At 42.5% G+C, this 23669-nt stretch overlaps 1 protein-coding gene across 1 annotated transcript in view; it reads left to right on the top strand.

The window, feature by feature from the left end:
* Positions 1–369: 369 nt before the first annotated feature.
* Positions 370–23669, top strand: part of si:dkeyp-23e4.3 (rho GTPase-activating protein 7) — an 84035-nt gene continuing 60735 nt past the window's right edge. Inside the window, 1 exon segment of the mRNA XM_018700558.2 lies at positions 370–620. Coding sequence (XP_018556074.1) covers positions 491–620 — 130 coding nt within the window. The 5' untranslated portion in view covers positions 370–490.

The raw sequence follows: 23669 nt of genomic DNA, 5'->3' as shown, positions 1-23669 counted from the left end.
TGTGACGTGTGTGTGTGTGTGTGTGTGTGTGTGTGTGTGCTGCTGATGTCTTTGACCCAGGTTAGATGTCATTTCCTCTCTTCGGGCCAAATCCAACTTCCCACACACACACACGAAAGAAAAACACTTTTCACTCTTGCACTACTTCACATTCATCCTCTTGAAAACAGACACACACTCACATCACATAAACAGTTCTCCACACACACTTTCTCTCTCTCTAACACACACACACACACACACACAGGCACAACTTTGTGGGGAGGGAGGGAGAGGACAGGGGTGTTTCACAAATTGCATGCAGACTTTTTGCATCAAGTGTCAGCCCTCCTGCCTCCTCTTCCTCCTCCTCCTCCTCCTCCCTCACTCTGCTGAACTCTTAAGTCAAACACACCCTCAGTATGAGCTGTGACGGAGCAAACACTGCCCACATGGGTTAGAAACTCTCCCAGAGAAGCAGGTTTTTGCAGTGGGAATATGTAACTGCTGTATGTGGAATATGGCTCAGACTCCGGCGGTGAAAACTCCTCTGCGGAGATCCTTCAGTGAGCATGTGAAAGACTCCACCAACAAGGCTTGGGATGTCTTCTGGAGGAGCGTGAGGGAGAGGCGGCTGTGGGGTGAGTCGGGATAAGGTGAATGTAGATTATTCGGCTGGCTATCAGCTCAGAGAGAGGAGTTTACACAAAGTTTCTGCAGCATCTCAGCAGCGGGAGACGGGTGTTTTCTGCAGCTGCAGCGTGATGTTGTGACTTTTCTGGAAATGGAGTTGAGAAAGTGTATCACAGATAAAATAAACAAACAGCATTGTCAGTTTTTTGTTAATCCAGTGAATTTAACACCTGACTGGTCGCTGTAGATCCAAAACTGTAATAAAACAGCCGTATTCTGCCTTTTAGTCCACTATGATCTGATACCCGCAGAGATATTGTATAAAAAGTATAGAAAAATAAGACAGAAATTTATGATCTTTTGCTATATATGACTGTGCGACGTGACATTAATGATATATATGGTCCATGCTACAGAGGCAGCCCCTCATCAGACTAGGCTAGACTTTTTCTGACGGCCAGTTGGACTGTTAATGCTCAAGAATTCAGGCCACTACTGGACATATGTTTTAAACAGACGTAACAGCCTACATCTAACAGCACAAACATTATGAACCAACAAATGGAATTCTTTCCAAAGACTGAAGTCACGTCTTGAGTCACGTCTGCTTAAACATGTTGAGCTGAGTCACGCGACCAAACATTGGCGGTAAAACCAAACTCTTGCGTAATAAATATTTGTTATTTTTGAACCTGGGTTGTGTTTTGTGTGTAAATGATTGATAGGGACAAAAATCTTTGGAATTGTTGCAGCATTGATGAAGAACAGCGAATCTGGACACTGAGAACAGCTGCTGCAACTCGTATACGCCCAAACGTAAACTCTGAAATTTTTATTTTGTCGTCTGATATATGTTGTCATATTGCACTGCCCTAATGCTAGCTTGATGTTTGCTCGACATTATCAGAGAACAACAACACAAGTTGCAGTTGTTTCAGAGTTCAGAACGCTCGCCTTGTCACGCTGCGCTTCGAGGATAAAGTCATCTCTCTAAAGCGTTTTCCTTTCACGTTCACCATGTCCAACATCCTGGTCATCTGCTGTGTTGCTGTCCGTCATGTATTTGTGTGACGGCTTCACCAAACCAGCTGAATGTGAGCTGTAGCTGCGACTGATTGTGGTTTCAGGTCTCGGTGAAGCGTGAGTGCCTGTTGCACACTGTGAGGGTGACTTGCATGTTGATACTCAGGGCGCTAAATGGAGTCTGCGGTTTTAGACTTCCAGGAATCCCAGCGTGCTCTCGTCTCGTCGTCTCTGACGGACCCCAACAGGTCAGAAGGTCTCCGAGCTTCACGGGCCTGAAGCGGTGTTTATAACTGTTAACATAAAGCAGGTTTTAATATGATCGGCGAGCTGGGAACACACAGGTGAGGAGACGATGTGTGGCTGAGCTGAAGCTGGTTTTGTTTTATTTTCCTGCAGGGAGTGTGTGGGCTTGTTAGGTGAGCCTGTGACTAGAAGGTTAATTCACTGAACCGGCTGAGAAAATGTCAAGGTGACCCCGAGCACTGCACTTCACCCCCACCAACTTCGGCAGTGTGCTGAGCACGTCTCAGGTGTAAATGTGAGGGACTGTATGAATATAAAGCAGGGAGCTGTGAAGTAACGTCACTAAAGCATCTAAAAATAGCAGCCTGTAGAGGTTTAGATGAACTGCAGTGGTAAACCGAGAAGTTGAGTGTCTACTGCATGGCTCTCACATTTAATTCAGTCCAATTCAGTTGTTGCTAAGAGAGCTAGCTTGCTAACACATCCACTAATGCTGTTAGCTTGATCTCTAGCCTTGTAATGCAACACACCTGCCACTTTCTGGTTTGACTTTTTCTGTTTGGAAGTTAAAAGTGTTTATTGTAAATATCATAAAACTTGATCAAAAAAGTTAGATCTTAAATATCACCTTGTTTTTCATATTTTCTGTTGGGTTTAGTTGGGTTTCTCTCCAGTGACTTGATCAGCAGTTTATTTGCACTTCCTCCCATTTTCTTTTAGAATATTTTCCTATATTATTATTTTCAGATTTTGAAGTATCAGTCTAGTTGTGGCCTTTGTTTGCTCTATGCAGCATAAGTATAACAAGGTTTGAAAAATAAAGATTGGATGTTTTGGTGAAAATCAGGACAAACTGAAAACGATAAACATACAGGGAAACACGAACCAACTGTGCACAACAAATACCAAAACACCTGCACCCATTGTTTTCTATATAAGCCTGATACGCAGCTGTTCTGTTACCTTTCTTTACCTTAATCTTTTATTTAACCGAAATTCCAAACTGACACATTCACAGTGTACCTCTCTGAAGAGTGCTAGAAAAGTAAAGAACTAGTTTGTTTGCCGTTATGCAACCACACTGGGAGGCAAAAGGGTTTATAGCTCTTATAAATGAGCATGTTTAAGGGCAAGATGATCCATCCATCCATCCATTTTCTTCTGCTTATCTGGGATCGGGTCGTGGTGTCCATCTTCCCAGCAACACTTTCCAGCTCCTCCTGCGGATCCTAAGGTGTTCCCAGGCCAGAAGAGATTTATAATCCCTACAGTGAGTCCTGGGTCTACCCCGAGGTCCTTTCTCCAGAGGAAGTCGCCCAGACTCTACAACGCCGACCACTTCAACCGGCTCCTTTCAACGTGAAGGAGCAGCGACTCTACTCCTACGGAGGAAACTCATTTCGGCTGATCTTGTTCTTTTGGTCACCACCCACAGCTCACGACCACGGGTGAGGGTTGGACCGTAGATCGCCTGTAGAGGTCCAGTGGTTAATCTGATGTTGGACATGTGTTGGGAGAGGGGGTTTCCAGAGCTGTGCAATCATCCAGAATTTATGTTATTGCAGGGAGTCTGTAGTAAAACCACTTCTGTATGTGGTGATTCTTGTATCTGTGGTGACCCTGACGATACATAACCACATTTCTGACTGTAAAAAAATCCCACCGTCCATCAGCCACACACCCACACACAGCGTGGAGTCTGTTACTGATCAGCAGGCTGCAGGATGGCGGACGCAGGTCTCTAAGCTTTTTGACACGATGCTGCAAAATTCAAAACAGCCACAGCACCTTCAGGGTTTTAAATGAACTGCAGAGATAAACTGAAAAGTTGAATAATCCTGCTGAATTTTCACGTCCAGACTCTCACCGAGCGCAGCTTAAAGCCGGAGGAATAATTCTCACTCTTTGACTACCTGTGTGTGTGTGTGTTGTGTGTGAGTGAGTGTGTATGTGTGGGAACAGTATTTTTCTGTCAGTGTGTGTGTGTTTTATTCAGACAGCCGCTTCTGCTTTTTCTGTGGGAGCTGATATCTGGCTCCAGCTGTGTGTACACTTACGTCTATGTGTGTGTGCGTTTGGATTAAATCAACACATGGCGTCAGAGGAGTCGTGCTCACTGATTGGCTGAGATGGATTATGCAGTCTTGTGCTTTGTAACCTAGTAGCGCACACACACACACACACACACATTCTCACACTGTAAAAAGAAAAGCAGAGTGACAGAGGGAGTTTTTATTAACAATCACAGCCACTGACTTTTTTTGTGTACATTTATTGATGGATTTTGGAATTTGATGTTTCAGTTTTCCTTTCAGGCTCTCCAGTGTTTTAGTTGAGGTGGTTGCTGCTCGTTCAGGTTGTGATGAGGTGAAACCATCAGTTCAGGAACGTCATGTGATTTTTCTTCTTAGTTTAAAGGTTATTTATACATGATTTTATCTGTTAATACAGCAGGTAACAGCTGTTTTCTCTGTAAAGACATAGTGGAGTGATGGAGGAGGAGATGGAGAGTGGTGTCACACTCCTGCTGTGTGTGTTGTTGTCCAAGCTTTTCAGTTCTTTGTGTTGGTAGCTGGTCCAGCTGTGTGCTCATGTTTGTGCATGTGCGTCCCTCCCATTGGCTGAAGAGAGGCCGGAGGTGTGGCCAGTGAAGTACGTGTTTTGGTTGGAGATGCTGGTGCTCTGGTGTGATGTCTATTGGCAGTGATAGGCGTATATATCACCTTTAATAATAATGATAATCATTACTTAACTTACTTCAGCTGGAACCTGGAGTCACAATTCCAACTTAAAAACCTCGACCTAAGAATTCAAGATGGCTGCCACTCACATCACGCTGTTTGTAGAGCGTTGTTATCAACTGGTATTGCTAACAATGGCTATCAAGGACGATGGTTAGTCCAGGATACGTTGAATCTGTTCACAGTCATGGCTTAATGTTACGCTTTTTCCAAACAGTTAAATTTGAACGGCTTTTTAAGAACGTTCTGAAGTGTTTGCATTAAAATCTAATGTTAACAACTGAGGTGTTCCCAGAATGGTTGTGGATACACACTTTTCTGAACTGAACTGTGTGTGAGCTGAACCGGGTCTGTCTCTCTCCTGAGGAGTGGCAAACACATTCAGCTGTAGTGTGAACACGACCTGTGAGAATCGCCGCTCTAATCCTCGTCTCTGCCTCTTGCATTGTCCTCTGCTTTTCTTTCATTGCTCACCGTCTTAAAGTCTCTCCGTCCTAATATTTACGCCGCCGCTAAAAAGTTGTCATAACTCAGAGCCCAAATATGGTCTTCCATTCAAACCGTGGCAGGCAGCGCTCGTCCAAACACACTCTCCTGCCAGACGCACTCTGTAAACTTTGTCGTAACTTTTTCCTCACGTCTGGACCGACTCATCGCCGATATGAAGCAGTGACGGTCTCCAGAAACTCAAACGTCACCGCCAGATGCGAACTGCAAACACCCAGAGAATTTAGAGTTTGAAGTAAAAGCTCCTCTCCTGTTTGTTGAGTTGTTGGTTTTGTCAGAGTGGGAGATTTAAAAGGACATTTTGATTAAATCCAGGAGTTTTTATAGAGTTTTTAAAGATATGTTGGTTCAGCAGGAACTAAGACTTTATCAGAGGCTTTAATATGACAGGAGGTGTTGTTTCAGGTTTTATAAGGCCACCATGCTGTTGTCTGAGCCTGTGCAGATTGAACACTGTTTCAGTCCTTTAGAATTTCCAATAAAATCCGTAGAGATTCACAATTAACCTTTGCACTTGGTGAGTGGAGGTTGCGTCATGGCGGCGCAGCCACAATCGAAGAGAGCCAGTTGTGATCACAGTTTCCTCACTGATTAAGTTTAATTGCTCACGTGCAGAATCTGCAGGAAATTAACAGACACTCCGAGATCTCCTGATTCTGTTTAATGAGGTTGTATAGAAGCAAGAACGACGTAAAACCCAGAGTCTGTGTCCATTTCATACCAGAAATTGGAAGAAGTTTCACTTTTGCTTTGGCGTTTTATTTTTTGTCATTATTGTTTGGCTTTCACATGTTTGGATGCATTTACCAACACTGGACTGTGATACTGGAGGAAAAATGAATCATTTTAGAAACGTGTGAATACTACAACAATTTTTGCAGCAAAGAAGGAAGCTGAATTTTAAAGCTAAAGTTTTTTCCTGTCAGTGTTTTTGTTTTAAAAGGGGACAAAGAAGCTCCTACTGTTTATCTACATAAACAAACAAGAACTTATTCAATGACCTTACCGTTAAGTAGCCTTACGTAATGAAGTGGTTCATGAGGATAAAGATGATTAAAACTGAAAATGAGAGAGCGAAGAGACACCAAGGCTCGGAGCCAAATGTGATTGAAAGAATCAATGTGAAGGATGGTGTTTACTCTTCAGTGATCAGAGACGGGCCAAACTAAACAGCCGAGAGAGGAAACTGGGGTGGGAACCTAGAAAGAAAGAGAGAGGGAAACAAAACAGAGATTCTCCTCGTGTCTCTGCAGCTTTGACAGAAAGAGGATGACACACACACAGTCAGAGTTTTGGTCTTCTAACTATTTATTTATTATTGTTTTTGGGGCAGCAGCCGCAGCAGAGACGTGAAGAGCATATGACAGACAGTGAACCACAGGGTTTAAACATTGGAGACATGAGGTTTATAGCAACAAAATTACCGCAATCAGCACAGAAGAAATCCACACTGAGCCTTTCAACGTTTCTGGTTGTCAGGTTAAAGCCATGGTGCACGTTCGAAACAAGCTGCCACAGCGAGCCTGACCACGCTCTGCGGGTAGCAGGAACAGCCCTAACAAGCGCTGAATCTGCTGTCTGACACTGGTGCAAGAACAAGTCTGACAAGCCCCAGTGCCCCCAAACATTATCTTCAGCCAAGTGGAGTCGAACTCTCAGCAACAAGCACATCGGGCCATGTACAGCTACAGGATGAGCCCGGGGGGGAAGACGGTCACTGATCAAAGTACTGAGTGATTCTGAAGCACCATCGCTTGAAGTTGTAGTGTTTCTGTTTTGATTGCTGGCAGAGATCTTGGTGATATTGTAGCATCTTAAAAATCATCTCATATTGATTGTTACATGGTCTCAATCAATGGTTGAAACTACTTTTGTGGTAAACTTTGGTTGAACTCTGTACAATAGGTTCTTAGTTGGGCACATTTGCATCCTTTGCTGTACAGCTGCACCGAGGTTCATTATATCTTATTCATGCAGCTGCACCCTGAAAAAAATGTTAGGTGGAATAACTGAACTATGTACCAGCACAACTGAGTCATTTAAAGACGTCCTTGGCATGTTTTTTTTTTTTGAAAAAAGGTGGAGATTCCTCTCTTTTGAGTGTTTTTCTTTGACTCTAAAAAAAACATTGTCGAACAGAGAAACAAAGGGTTGTGGCTCAGGTCTTTAATCCCGGCCCAGACCTGAAGAAGGTGAATATTTTTGTCTGTCTCAGAGATCAGGGCTGTGGCTATTTCTTGGAAGAACCTTGTACCCCTGGAGAACTGGTACATGCTAACATCACTAATGTTAACTTACTATCTGCTTAGCAGCCAGACTAACTGACCGGGACTTGGACTGTCGTGGCGAGCTCACGTGATACCAGGCTCCTCCAAGAGGAGGAGTGTAAGTGTTTTCTAGAAAGAGAGAGGCAGTCCTAAATGTTTGTGGAGAGCTTGTTTCCAAAATTGAGGGCAACTGAAAAGTCATCTTAAAGTGCAGTGTGTGATCGTGAAGGGAGGAGGCTCGGTGTCAGCACCGATACACCACCTGTTGTGGTTACAGCAGCAGCTGAATTCAACGAGGTGTCCTCTGTTTTTCTTTTGGAATGCAGTTTACATTTTCTGAGCTGTTCCTTGTTTCAGTTTGTAGTCTTGTGCTCCAAACGGCCAGAAGAAATACAGGTATGTGGACAAAAAGCCTGGTCCCATTCAAATTAATCATTTTAGATGGTTGAACATGGAGATTTGATTATTTCCCTGCTCTCCTTTCCCCTCTCTTCATATAGACACCATATGTCTCTCGTCATAGGTGCCTGGATTTCATCAGTCGTATTACCTCATCCTTTCTTCCTTTACATACCCTCGCCTCCTCGCTCCTTCTCTCTGCTTTGTTTTTTTTTTCTTTTCTTTTTGCTCAGCTCACCTCCCCGTCCCTCTCTTCTTTCCTCTCTGTTTGCTGTCACTCTGACTGTATTCATGCGAGAGGCACAGGGGAGTGCTGAGTGTGTGTGTGTGTGAGGGCGTTTTACTATTCTGATCAAGGCTGTGTTACAGTTATAAAAACCCTTTCCAGATGTGAAGTGGGGAAAAAAATCCAGCTGGAATAAAAAAAAAGGTAAAGGATTCAGATTTCAGGTTTCTCAACTCCAACATCAGCAAAGAGAATATTTGAAAATTGTACTATTTACTGAGAGGTTCCCCTGCTGCACATATTCTTTCAGAATTCATGAATATTTTACTGTATGGGGCCCTCCAAATCATTTTTATCAGAAATTGTTTGATTTCTGAAGATGCAATCTGAGAGTGGGAGAAGATGAGAATAAGAAGGAAGCAGCTCTCCCTGTCCAGAATGAGAATGACTGACTTTCTGCTCAAAGCTGAACCAAAAAAAAAAAAAAAGTGTCTCTAATGCTGCAGCAGATGAGTCAGAAGATTTGCTGAGCCATTCAAGAGCCTGTTAACACTGACATCGACCACATCTTCCACCGTCAGTGAATCTTAATGGTTTCAGGACCAGTTGCAGAGAGTTTTGTGTTTTTCAGCCTTCACGTACGTCCAGAGAATGACTGATGAGCAGGTGAAGGAACATTTCAGCCTCAGAATTAATAGTTAACAGCTGGGAGTTCACTCTCAGTTTCTGGTCCACACAATAGAGCAAAGATGGCCATTCATCCATTTGTTTATCCATCCACTTTCCATTACTTATGGTGGAGATCTGGAGAAGTCAGGCATCCTTGGCCATGGACAACAAACTCAACAGCACTCTTGTGAATGTAAATAAACAGTAATACCATTCATAAATTCAAAATACATTTTTAACACTGGGGAAAAACTGAATTCTAGGTTTAAGGAGTTCAGTAAGAAATTCTAAGTTGAGGATTTGAAGTTCTTGAAAATGTAGGTAGAGGCTAATGAAGGTGGCGAATATACATAAATAATCATTACACACTTTAAAGCATGATTTCCCCCTTTTAAATTCACAGTTAAAGGTTCAATTCTTTTTTTTTGGGGGCTGTAGAAATTTCAAATACATTTACATATGTAATTGAAGAGTCTGTGTTTTGTTTCCTCCAGTGATCACAGTTGAAAATATGACCCCGTTTGTGCTTCAACTTAAATCACCAATAAATTAGATGTAGTCATTGGATAGTTGTACTAACAGATGCGGCCGTCAGTTTGGTCTCGGGGCCAAGTTGTTTACTCTGGATTTTAGTCCCTTTAAGTTGCTTTTAAGTTAGAAATAAACATGTTTTCTGGTAGCAGGGTGCTTTATGTATGTTTTCAAGTTTGCTTTTCTCACACTATAAAAAATACTATGTCTGCACCATTTCATCATCTCTTAGTACACATTTTCCCAGGATTCAGCCTGGCATGTTTGGTATCTTGGTATCTAGAATTTGATATAATGTTTTGTATAACTTTGTAAAGTTTGACCACACAGCACTGGTTTGTGAGAACTGACCCATTGGCAGGTTGCTTGTGCTGATGAGGTTAAAAAACATCTGCCTGTGTCTCCACAATGAAATACAATGAAAGGCACCTGAGGTTGTATTAAAGCAGTGGGGGGATGGTGCTTTGAAAAGGAATCGGAATGAAAAGAGGAAAAATATGCCGTCGGCAGAAGCCAGAGTCCCATATTCCACAGAATTTATTTTATTGGTTTTATTATCTTGGAGGAAATGTGCTTTAGCAGCTTCCAAAGAGAGCAGAGAGGAGTGGAGGAAGCCACCTGAGAGCCACAGAAGACCAAAATGGCTGCTTTTCTCATCACCTCGTTGTAGATTTTCAGAGACGACGGGTGTGGCAGCAAACCAGGGCACAGCAGAGGAAAAGAGCTTATCTGAAATGATTCTGCTCTCTCGGAGTGGTGGGGTGTCCTGTGGCTTAGAGTCTGTTTGTTAAAGGTACAACAAACAAGTTTTCATCCTGAGGCAGCAACAGTTTCACCAGTTTCTGTGTAGTTTAAAACACATCGTTGGTGAAATCCTCCTCATTTCCATTCTACCTAAACAACCGTTTATTTTCACCTTTGATGTGTAATCAATTTAGCTGCCCCTTAAAGAATTGCTAAGAGAATGCTGCTATGGCAGTACATAAAGAAAGTGAAATGTACTTGGTTCTCACTCTAAAATAAATGCCAGGAGCCATTTAAGTGAGCCGTTGTTCATGTAGTGTTTTGTTGATTTGATGCTTTGTCAATAGTACAAATACATTTTGCTAACTGAAAATGCATGAGTGGGAACCAGGAAAGATTGTCGTCCATTATAAGGCAGGAAATATCATGCTAGTTTTTGAAATGGTTCCTCAGTTCTAGAAACTGGTTGGGGAGTCCCAGGTATTTAACCTATCGAAGGTGGTCGGTAACCCACCCTGTCATGGTGTGAGTCGTTAGGGTCGTTTACTCCTCCCTCAAACCATCTGTCCTCTCTAGGACAGAGTGGGTTAATGACTCTTAGGACCACCTCCAAGAGGTTAAATACCTAGGACTCCCCAACCAGTCTCTAGAACTGAGGAACCATTTTGGATGAGACGTCTTCAAGAAACCTAAAAGAAGTCCAGTTGCCTTCAGCTTCAGCACTTAAGACTACCATGATCTGGATGCCTGAGAACCACACAGACAACATCTGTAAATCAGACCAAACAACGTATTTGTCTTTGAACATGTCCAATCAGAACGAGAGCTACATGTTGAACAGTCATAGCCTTTGGGATCAGGAATGTTCAAATCATGCTGACCTTTACATCTAGGACATGTCGTCCAACCACGCCTGTTCCAACTGGAAACGCCCAAAGGCAGCAATGTACAAATGTGGATTAACAACTCACACTTTCAGACAGTAAGAGAGCATGAAGGAGGATTTCCTTGCTTACCTCTGTACACCTGGCCAACTGCTGCAAAAACCAACCATAATCGTCCAAAAAGTTGGACTCATTCCCCTGATTCTGCCGTTGGGAAAGGAGTTTCAGACAATCTGACATTTTAAATTTCTTTCTCTAACCTCAGAGCCGTTGTGAGTTTAGGTTGGGACTTTATTATTACCTCTGTCTTTTCAGAGTGACGTTCAAAAACAGTTTTGTTTTACCTGTCAAACCAAATCATCCTGTGCCCTTTGGTCCTGATTAGCTTGTCTTGTTTTAATTAATCCCTCCTGTGTCATTGTTGTACTTCCTGCTGCAGGCCCTGGTTGAAACCGTCGCTCTTCAGTGTTTGACTACCACTGTTGTTTCCCAATTAGAGCTTCCTCCAGCACATGTGCCTACCTGAATGGAGGTTATGTTCATTTTCGTATCTTGTGAAAACTCTCTGGATTTAGTTGTCACTTATGTATCTGAGGCTGAATAACTTTCCATACGGTTGCCCAGGAAAAAAAAAAAGAGTGGCTGTTTATTTCCTTCTCGCTACTTTTCCAATCTTGTAGGAGGACACATGATAACAGCGCAGGCAGCAAATTGGTTGGGACAATGCAGGACAGCAGCATTGTGTTGGTTAGGCGGACGGCGGCAAGTCATCTCGCACAACGTTGCCCCCAAACAGACCCCATTTTCTCTTCTGTTAAGAGTTAGCATGTACACACTGCTGGCTGAGCAGCTTCAATCTCAGGCACAAAAACTGCTTCTTCCACATTATGTTTCTTTTTTGTTATAAAATTATCAGGTATAAAAAGCCAGATGGATTAGTTCACTTCACCATTAACACTGAAATTATAATTAACTGTCTTTTAACTGGTTCTCTTTAAGAATATTAATGTGATTGATAGTTTTGGAACTTTGTCTGTTTGAGTGATTTCTCCAGAAACTTTCTGCAAAAACTTTGTTTAAAGATTGAGGAGAACATACTGGTTGTTAGCAAGTAATATCTCACCCAAATCCTATGTAGTTTAATCATTGAAATATTCATACAAGGGTAACACACATCATATTGTTTTCTGTGTAACCCTGTAAATTAAAAAAAATTTTTTGACCTTCATCTCTTTTCCAGTCGAATCTGACCAAAATCTCATCAAGTGCCTCACAGTACAGATCCTCACATCTTCCTTATCCGAGTGCACAGCTCACCAAAGCATCATCACATCCCAACAGTCGACACCTGATGTGTCCGATTCAACACACTATCTCCTCAGCCGTAATGAAACAGGCAGGTTGAGAGAAGTAGCAGCTTTTCCCAGGTTGTCCAAAAAGTTCATGGAGAAGTGCTCAAACTTTGAAATGACTGAAGCATGCATGGGTTATATTGTACATGTCTATTATGGTTGGTTAGTTTCAGCTTGCCTTGATGTCTGTGTAGGTTTTCTGTTTGCTTCTTTTTAGCAATGCTAACAGCACAGCTGTATGTGCTACAGTGTCGGTCAGGTCACCACTTTAATCTAGACTGAACTAACTTGACAACTTTTTATACATGGCACTTTTTCCTTTTTCAGTTCCATGCTCACAGTGATTTGAAGCAGGGTTTTAGTGTGTTGTGTGCTCACAAAACACAGAGAAAATGCTGGTCACATCTGGAAATACATGTGATGGTAATGAAACATATTTAGTGTGCTAGGATGCTAAGCTGATTAGCATGGAGAGCACACTGTGTAGAATTAGTGTGTAGTATGGGTTTGGGACACAGCTTTAGTCTTGTTTACCCCTGTGTGATAGAAAAACAACTCCTGAGTGTTTCCTAATCTGCCACCTCTGTGGTTGAGGTCTGATTAGGTTTACATGACACTAATGACTTAGTTAATGTTCTGGAAAAACCACTGTCACGGTTTAAAGAGACTAAGTTTGATGTTTTGTTTGACCCAGTCCTGCCCTCCTCCCTGACCCAGCTGAGTGCACTGCTGACACTTTGACTCACAGTCTCCAATGCAAAGAGTTTACATGAGTCATGCTGATTTCTACTTTGCTGCTTGGAGGGGACGTGACCACACTTTTAAGGAAGTGTAAAAAGGTTGTTCGAAATCTGCATTAACTGTGTTTTTTGGGAGCAGTCCAACATTCACTCTTCTTTAGCTCTGCTTGGCGTTCAGCAGCAGAAATTTGTGGCTCCTTAGCCTGATAAATGTCCCACTATACATTCACCAACTTGTTGCTAGCGTCGTCTTTCCGCCATTTGGTGCTGGGCAGGTATGTGTAGTGGGTTTAACAGAGCTTGTTTGCTTAACAGCTGCCTGCCAACAACTGGAAACGAGGTTGATTAGTCGTGAGAGTGAAGCCATCCCACCCAAAGCTCTGTAATTTCAGGTTCTCTGTGGATTCGACTCCATGAGCAACACCTTTCACAGAGTAGATCAGCAGTCAACTGCTACAGTGATTTTTCAGGCCCTCTTTGGAGCTCTGTCACCACAACTCTGATGGCAACCTAATGTGACCCTCCTCTGAAGCAGAGTCTGTCAGTCTGATTAAGTTATTTCCATCTTCTATAAAATGCCTAGCTCTTGTATCTTTTATTCATTTTTCTCGTCAGTTTGACCAGCACTTTATCAGGTCAGCTGTGACTCACTGATGGTCTGATTGGTCGGTGCGGAATAAAAACAGAAACGTGGATAAACTGCAGATGAAAACATCTCATCACAGACCGAGCTTCAATATGCTGAAAACAAACAAATTATGGCTGTTTAGAGATTTGATTGTTCTCCGGTCCATCAGTAATGTGTTTTAGGGCTGAACCTAACCTCATTTTCCTGCAAGCTCCAACATGAGTGTCTTCAGATAAAAGCATCAGCATCACGCTTAAAACATAAAAATGCAAATAATATTTGTCTCAGTACGTTTCTGTTCAGGCTTTCAGGTCATTCTGGGATTACTTCTGCTTATTATGTGCATCAGGAATTGATTGTTAGTGTGGGAAGACTGTCGACCGTTCAACATTTCAAATGTTCTCTTCCCCACTTTCATACCAGGGGGAGAAAACAAAACGAGCGTGCAGCAGGGGGGTCTGCAGTTCATGCATGTATTCATGTGTTGTAAATGTGCAGCGAAGTGAGAGTGTTTAACTCTGTGGTTGTTCGTCTATCTGGATTCACATGTTTGCGCTGCGTGAGCCTGCCATGGTGCTTCTCAAGCACAACTGCTGGAATGTGATCAGGTTTTTGTTAATCTCTAATATTTTAGTCTGAAGACAGTATTTTATTCATTTTCTTCTTTGTAGAAGCAGAGGTAGATGAGTCAGGGAAGGTATAAAAATACAGTTTGTGAATTCCTGCATTTCTCAGAATAACTGGAAACTTTAGATAACACCTGTTTAACATGTAATGTTTGCCATGGTAACTGTGTAGGGAAGCAGATTCTGAAACATCGGGTAACCAGACCTGGAGACAAAAGCATCTGTAGAGAATTATCTGACAAATCTACAGCACTGTGCAAAAGTCTTAGGCACTTTTTTACTCTTATCCTTCATCAGTAGCATCAGGGAGGTGTCTGATCAGTCCCAGATTAATTCTACAGCAGGACAATGAGTCCAAACACACAGTCAACATCACAAAGAACGATGTTCAGACACCAGAAGAGTCAGTCTGAGATTATATAAAGTGACAGAAGACATTGAGACAGCCTCTCTCCAGTTTGCTCTCACAGTATTTGTATTCATTGCTCTTCTAGTAAGCCACTGTCCACTACCTGTTCTGCAGCAAACCAAACAGCAGACACACACAGTTAGAGACTAGCTTAGTAAAACATTGTGGAGCAATTAGCAGCCAGAGAGCCAGATATTTCCCTCGGGAGTTGTTCGAGACTAAAAACAGAGAGTGAATATTGGACTAGCGTTCATCAGGTGGACACAAACACAACTCCAGATGAATGATAATGCTGCTCTGTTACTGCTGGACGTGGAACTAAACAACTGTTTGTTCAGGAAGTCAACTTTGTTGTTTACAGCCTGTTTAGATTGAGCCTTTTACAGTTTATATACTTAGACAAGTTATCTGTTCGACCAAAAACACGTCCTCCCTTTAGTAACCAGGGTTTTAATTTTGTAGACTGCACGTTTAGATGAAGCCGTGGTCCCCCTGAGGAGGATCTTTACTGTGGTTGATTCGGCTGTGGTGGATACCTGCCTGTATCACTGTCATTCCCATCATCACAGGAAACTCTCTGCTTTTATAGCTCCAGTCTGAAACTGCTAACTGACGAGCAGATGCTAAATGGCTCTCAGAAACAGTAAGCGAGCGTCTATATTCACTCTGCGTCTCACGGCGAGTATGTGTGTGGGTGTGTGAATGTCTACAACAGGATTGGCTGTCCTGACGAGCAGCCCTGTTGTTGAGGAACTTCTCTCTCAGACTCTCACGTCAAAGAGCCAGAGGCCTTTTTGGCCCTAAAAGGAGTCGTCCTGTCGGGCGAAGATGAACGTCCGCGGTCGGGTTTGTGTCTGGGTGAAAAGCTCTGACTGAACCTGGCATTGTCAAAACAAAAGCTTCACCCCAGCGTCATTTCTCAGCTGGAGGGTGACTGGCTCTGCATGCAGTCGTTCCTCACATGTGTCCGAGTGTTTGGCAAAGCTCGCTGCTCTTGCGACCTTTAAAATTAGTCACGTATAATAAGGAAATTCATTTTCAGTGTCTGATGTCTACCCACAAGTTCCACAGGAGTACACAAGGACATTTTATGTTCCTGAGAAATGTATTCTGAGCCAGCAGAGGACCTGTCTTTACTGCCAGCTGTCCCGCTGCAGGACAAAACAATAACTTTGAGTACAGGCTACAGGTGAGTGACACAGGTTCCTGTAAGTCGATCTGCAAAGACTTTAAAAAGAAAAGGACTGGAGCGTATAGTGCATCTGTTGGGGACTATTTTCAACAAGGGATTGATCCACATGTGGCAGCAGGATGCTTTTTCTTAGGAAGGTTCCTAACTGAGTGAAATGACCAGGAAGTATCATCCATTATCAGAACTGGTCCAGGTCTCTAAATGTTAAGGAGCTTCCTGTCTTATCTCCTTTAGCAGAGGAGACACTGGACCTTCCTTTTATGAAACAAAAGGAGAGAATGGCGTTCCACAATTCGTAGTTTCACAGCAGCAGATCCACAAACATGTAGATGCAACAGAGCTCCTGTTTTATGTTTGACACAATCCTCCTTCCCTCTAAAAAATAATTTTCTCCTCTTAATAAACTTTAATTGCTTTCAGTAACTGCAACTACACACCTTCCCAAAGAGAGATTAGTAAGTGAAAGTGAAAGAAGCAACAACAGCTCAGCCTGTTCTTCAGGTTCAGAAATTCACCGTTGCTTTAAACAACCAAAACAATATGTTACTTCTCCTGATGACTGTGTTTGCTCATTGTTTGTCTTTGAAATTCTGTTTTCTGGAAAGAAAAAAAAAACTGTACTTTCTGAAAACCACCACCAACTCTGATGTGTCAGCGTGTCCTTGGATGCAGCAGCGTCTTCTTGAAAATGGCCCCTGACATAAAAAATAATGACAGCAGCAGCAGCAGACTGTGGTGGAGTATACACAGCAGAGGCTGTCTGATGTTTTCTATCACAAAAAAACATGCGCTCTGAATCGCTTTATTTAAACCACATTAATCAAACATTTAGAATATCAACGGAAGCAACATTATCATGATTGAAGCCAAATTTTTGACACTAACTTCTCTTGAGTCAGAGAGCAAGGTGGACTTCATCATATTTTATGGCCTTTCATTTGTACTTTAGATTTGATTTTGGTGTCTGAATGAATCTCTCCTACATGAATCCTTCCTCCTGTGAAAGGACCTCATCCTACAGTACCCTCGGGTTTCACTTCTTTTCACTGCAGACTCTAAATAATGAAAACAAGTCGCTGCTAAATCTAAAAACTGGCTTTAAAATGGTCCTCAGTGATGGAAAGTGAACAAAGTTTGTTTGCTAACACATGCAAAACCAGCGGTACAGGCCTTTAAAGAAACATTATGCAGATTACATTATAAATCTCTCTAACAGCTCTGTAGCTGTCCCACAGTGTCCTGATTACACTTTACTTCACTGTACATGTTCATTGCTTAATGTTAAAGAAGACAGATGATCATTTTCTCTACCGCATTACATTCTTAATCCCAAACCTGCTGTTTTGTATCTCTGGATCGACCAAATCATCAATCTTCAGTAATGAGTTTACTTTGATGCCAACAGTCGATTTGTCAGAGTTGCTGTGTGGGGTTGTAAGGTCCCTCGTTTACCTGGAGGACACTGTCTACCTGTCTGAGCCCAGCTGTGCCAGACTGATTCCTCCACACAGCCAACAACAGCTCATGCTTTTTTTTTAATTTTTTTGTTAAAGACCATCTTCCCTGTGGCCCTGAGCAGTTTGCATAAAGCGAAACAGTAATTCACCCGTGCTACATCATGAAACTCGAGCTCCAGAAGCTTCTTTGTTCGCTGGGAGCAATTTCACAACTCCCGCTTTTCACACTGTAATACTTCATGTTTTGTCCAGAATTCACTTCCTCTCTGATTCTGGTGTTAATTCACTATAATTCAGGACTGTGTTGTCTCTGAAACGACCAGCCACCAGACTATTTCTTGTGCATTCTGACAGATGAAAGGAGAGTAAGGTGTTGGTTTTATTTGTCTCGACTCTCTTGAGAATGGAGCAGGATTACAGCCGCACAGAAAGCAGCCAGAGGAAGAGAAAGAAAATAAGTGGAGGTTTCTTTTATGGCTGTATCTGTTAACTGGGCAGGCTGGCTCCCACATTAATCCCGATCCGGCTGCTCTTTTCAGGAGTCCTGTAATACTAGAGGCTGAGGATTACTCGTCTCCTGCTGCGTCGTTGGCTCCCGCCGCTCGTCGAGGTGGCTGCGAACCCCTCCACCGATTCATCTTCATGCAGCGTGAATGTGGTCGCTGCTGATAAAGCGGAGATGCAGCGCCGGCGTTGTTCCCCTCGGCGGGGAGAGGAGGAGAGGGGAGGGGGGAGTCGGATCAAGGTCCAGTGATACTGCAGAGTCCCTGGCACCATCTCGCTTTCATCATCTACCTCTGTTTTTCCACCCGTCCATCACTCATCGCTTCCTTTTTCCTTTCGACTGTCTGTGATACCTTTCCTCCTCCTGCTTTCTCCACGTGTCTGCTCCTCTTTTCCTGTTTTCCTCCCATCTGTTGCCTTCTCCATCTCCTCCTCTTTTCTTTATCCCCAGTATCTCCTTCTTTTCCCCTCACCTACTGTCTCTCCTGTGGCTGACTGATAATTCCAAACATGGATACCCGCGTCTTCATTTTCATGCTTGCAATTGAGTTTATTCTTCCCATTTTTAATGCCATCCCCAAAATGGGGATCAATCAAGTAGGGTTTGTTCCAATTAGTAATAAAATCTATAAAATAAATGCGTCTCACAATCACCCAGAACCAAAAGCGAGGTCTTCAAATGTGTTGCTTTTTCTAATCAATAGCATAAAACCCAGGGATGTTCAATTTACAGTTACAGAAAAACAGGAATTCTCATATGATATTTAAGGTGCTGGAAACAGAAAATCTTTGCTTTCTGTCTTATCTTTCATGTAGATAATTATCTTAGTTTTCCAAAGATGTCAGATTTATCTCTGACAACTCAAAACTAAGCTTCTCTTGGGATCAGATATCTCCAGGCCCGATTGTGACTGTTTGGGAAATCACAAATCACTTTGCTGATTCAGATAACTGTCTGTGCTAAGCTGTTGCAGCACTATTCAGATCCACAATCAGAGCTAACTGATTCTGATGCAGAGCTCTCAGTCACCAGTAGGGGGAGCACCACTGCTGAAAACCACTGATTCTGTCAGTGGTAATGATAATTTAATATTAAATTATTCATAAAGATTGGTTTGCACATCGTTTGAATGCCAGTTTCACCAGCTGTAATAAAAAATATTTTCCAAGGAACTATGTTCCCAAGGTCGAATGTTCCCCAGCTCAATTCCTCCAATTGTGTTTGGGTCTGTTTCAAATTAAATCATAAAATGATTTTTTTAGACAAGTTATCTGTTCGACCAAACAAAGTTTCAAAACAGCTCTATAAACACAACAACCCTCTCCCATCTGATAAGTTCCCTCAGGTGTAGGCCTGTTCTATTGAGAACCAGTGGTCCTTGTAAGTAGGGACATCTTATTGGAGCCTGAGGAGTGAAGGCATACAGGACCTCTGTTGTTAAGGTAACCGTAATAAACAACAGTTAAGGTTGTGTAACAGTCACAGATAAAAGAGTCAGCACCGACTTTTGGTTTCACACGGGAACCAAACAGCAGAGTCCTGTATTTTCTCCACCCACCCCAACCTCCTCCTCCTAATGCGGACTTTGTCGCTCTCTATACTATGTCACCTGACTTCCTCCTCTGCTCCCGCCGTAATTATTACAGCTGCTAGGGGTCGCCTAACAATAAAAGGTAACTATGGGTTGTAATAAGCTGCTTGCACAGAGACGCCCTGTGGGCTCGTTTGTTACAGGAGGACAGTCTCCTATGGTTTGGACTCAAAACTCACAGTTTACCCTCCTATATGTCATTTGTCATTTTGAAGTGGACATCCTGGGGGGGCCCTGGAGGACCCCAGGGGTGGGGGGGGGCGTAGATCTCTGATTTGCTGCCTGTAGTCTGACAGAGGAGTGTGAAACCAGCACAGCTTTACAACTTCATGACAGCTTTATTAAAAACAAAACAAGATGTGCAGCTGAGTCATGTGTGTGTTTGTGTATATACGTGTGTGTTTGTGATTGCATGTCCAGTAATGATCTAATATTGTTTTATGGGTTTGTTTTGGAGTGTGTGTGTGTGGTTGTGGTTAGCAACAACAGGCCTGCAGGGATTGAGATGTAGGGAGGAGGGGGGGTTAAAAAAAAAAAACGAGAAAGAGAGAGAGAGTGTGAGAATCCAGCCAAGAGGCTCCATATCTGCCAGGGAGGGGATGGAAACACAAAACACACCGCCGCCAAACACACACTCTCACACAGCGTTGCAGTGCTTTGTTGCAGACTCACCTCTAATGAACCCTCTGAGCCACGAGAAGAAAGAAAAATAAGGATCTGTGAGTCTGCTCTTAGTGAAAACCTGAAGCAGACACACACATTTCCTCTCCTGCAGATTATTCTCAAATCATGAACTCTGAAAAAGATGCTGCCCCAGCAGCTTTTTTATTTTTTGGACGAAGTGAAGTAGCGAACCTGCTACTCTTACCGTCTCTCACACCAGACCCCTCTGTTAGGCGACATTCAATTTGCAGTTAGCCCGTTTTCCATTTGCAGTTAGCTGGCTAAATGTGAGACTCCGGGGATCTGAGGAGCTGAGTGAAGCTGAGCGATCGCTGTGGTGCTTCATTTCTTAACTCTTCCCTTGTGGAGACAAAATTTGGTGGAAGCGTGGGTGTTGGGTGAGGAATTTGGCAGTGAAAGTTTGTTCTGGTGACAGTATTAATGATGACCTCAGTTTTTTTTCCCCCTGCATGTGTGGACGTGGCTCGTGTACATTTAGCAGCTTAGGCCTTGTTGAAGCTGTTAATATGAATGTTTGATACCCAGTGAAGGAGCCTCCCACACAGCTGAATGTGTCTGCTGAGTCGACTGAATAGACTGAAATGTCTGTCAGTAACTAAAGTATGAAAAGCTCCAACATGGACCTTTGTAAGGAATCTGAAATGCTGAGGTAGTCGGAGTTTGTGCAGTTATGGACAAATTTTCACCAATTTAATATTTGTGTAAAGAAGAAGAGTTGCTTTAAATTTCTGTTAATCTGTTAATTAATTTCATCAGCCCAAAATCAGCTCACCTTTTATTAATTTCTACAAATAAACAACATTATTTCAGAACTTTTTATTTTAGCAAATATTGCATACAGTATGGAAAAACAGATTATGAGTGAATCTAAGTACAGTAATGTTTGTGCCAGACAAGACAAAGACAGACAAAGTAAAGGAAACTGAAGTTTAATCTGGATATAGATTATACATAGATTCTAATTTAAAAGTGTTATGAGTCTATAGTTTCAATTACATATAAAAGGTGATGGTTCCTGATACATTTTTACATTAAAAGAAATATTTCCACATGTTCAGGCAGTTGCACAGTCAAGAAATATTGACGGAGGGTGACATATGTTGTTCAGATTAGAATGAATCCATGATTCTGGGCTGTTGTTAAATCGTTATGGTCTTTATTTCAAATGATTAATGATGTTCAGAAACCATAACGGACAGAGCAAACGTGGTGTTGTGGTGGTGTGCTCTGATAAAACTGCGGGTGTCAGATCCTGTGTGTCTGTTTCTGTTGTTGGTTTGTGGTTTTTTTGTGTCTGATTCAGAGCTGGCAGCTTTTAAAAGCACCACACAAACTCCACCCAGCTGCTCCATCACCACCTGGCAGGGAGCCCTTCAACAAGCGCTCTTTCTGTGTGAATGTGTTAGCATCTGTGCAGAGGATTCATCATTCTGTTGCTGTATCTATCAAACTCTACTCAGTTTTACTTGTGTGTGTGTGTTTGTGTTGATACATCAAACAATATGCAGATGTGAGTGTCACATTATTTATGATTATAAATAACTTTGTTCCCTCATGTGAGGTCAGAGCTAAAAGCTCATCTTGGACCACGTTCAATGACTCATCATCTCGCTCGGGGGAAAATTGCCTTATAATTTCATTCCAAATTGAGACGTCCACAGTTATAAACATGTGACAGCCCTTTTGACAAATTGATTGCTGGCATGAAAATGTTCGTCTCATTAGAGAGCAACTATTAAAATGTCCAGATTTGGACGTTTGTGTGAATATGGACATTGTTTCTGAAAGGATGCAACCATCTTCATAATCGCTATCATAATCATCTGTCTCATCACTGTCATCACTGTCTCAAATGTGCACAGCTTCTGCTGTTATGGATGGAGAAATTCAATAGAAAATTACTCTGAATGTAGCCCACCATCTGTTACAGCCAAAATCCTGATTGTCATCATCATCATCACTATCATCACCATCATCAGTGAATAATGGAAAACTACCAAACAGAGTTGGCCTCTGCCCAGCAGTACTCAGATATTCCATATAAACCCAAGTCTGCCTTGATTCTGTTACTCTGCCTCCAGCCTGAGTTAATACAGCACAGAGTACTTTAATCAGTCAGAGGAATAACATGATGAATTAACAAATAAAAATCTAAAACCAGAGGATGAAAAGTCTAACATGAAAACAGAGCCCATTAAATAATAGGACCGTGTTTGAAACCAGAGGCACAGATGTATAATTTTGTATTTAAAAAAAGTACATCTTAACAGATGGGTCCTCTTAAAACCAGACAAGTACCCTTAACCCAGCATTAAGAGCAATTCACTAAATTTGTCAAAATGGAACAAATTTATACTCAGCTGATGGTTTCATAAAGCTAAACACCAGAGGCAAATGATGTGAGTCAAAACACCTGTACACTTTATTTTCCATCGTCAGTGCATTTTAATATGCAGCCAAAGTGCTTTGACCAAGTAAGATGCCGGCATCTATTATCCGATAACCTGGAGGGTTTGTCGTGTTTGTGTCGTGTTTGCTAATGCTGCACGAGCTGATGATATTATTTTATGACTTTTTTCATGGGGCAGCACGGTGGTGCAGCGGTTAGCCTCACAGCAAGAAGGTTCTGGGTTCAAACCAGAACCATCATGGGTACACCCTGGACATCTTTGTACCCTGCCTTTCGCACAGTGTCAGCTGGGTTTGACTCCACCCCCCCGCAATCCTTAAAGGATAAGCGTTATAGCTAATGAATGGATGGTTGGACAATCATACACTTCTTCACCAGCAGTGACTAAACACAACAGAAAAGTCTTTGATGGCTGTTTTGGCCAGTAAACGGTATTCACTAGGTTAGTTAGCAATGGCTATTATGTTAACGATAACCTGACCTGATTCAGCCTGAAGGTTGAGGACCGGAGGTAGCCGGTAGGCACAGTGTTGGAGTTGCACCCAGATACTGAAAGCACTGCTTCAGCCTTCCGGCTGTATTCACTCAAACACCAACAGAGCATCAAAAATACAGCCTCATCATTCAGTGAACAGCAGAGAGTCAAAAGGTCTGAGCAAAAAACGCAGCGTCATCCAGCGAAAATGCTGAACGCATCTTCAACTCCGAGGCATCACGTTTGACAACAAAACAACTGCACTGTTATCTCACTAATGTAATTTGAACCTGTTCCTGTACCAAACTTGATCATCATCTACATCCTGATGATAATCACGGGTTTCAGCAGCAGAGCTGCCTCTGGCTGACTGGATCTTGATTGTTGTCTGTCACCATGGTGGGCCCTGGGTGGTAAAACCCTCCGCTGGCAGTAAACACAGATGTGGGCTGGTGCTGAGAGTCAGACACCAAACATATGGCATGATGGGTAGTGTGTTTGTTAAGTGTGTTTGCTATTTTTTAAAGCAGAGATACAGCCTGCGGGTAGAGTGAATGGAGGGAAGTAAAGCGTCTCCAGAGCCCATTTGGGATTATTTTTTTAGTTCACATTTGGTCTGTCTGTTTTTGCCTCCCTCTTATTGCAGTCTTTTCTCCTGTTGTCTCTCCAAATCTAAGTCTTAACAAACAAGAATATGTTTTATATTTCAGATTCTTCAAAGTAGTCAACTTTTGATTTGATGACAGCTTTG

Source organism: Lates calcarifer, linkage group LG20 (genome assembly GCF_001640805.2).
Source record: "Lates calcarifer isolate ASB-BC8 linkage group LG20, TLL_Latcal_v3, whole genome shotgun sequence".
In the NCBI taxonomy this organism is placed as follows: Eukaryota; Metazoa; Chordata; class Actinopteri; family Centropomidae; genus Lates; species Lates calcarifer.
Note: the sequence above shows the minus strand (reverse complement) of the source record. Positions and strands in the feature narration are given on the sequence as shown.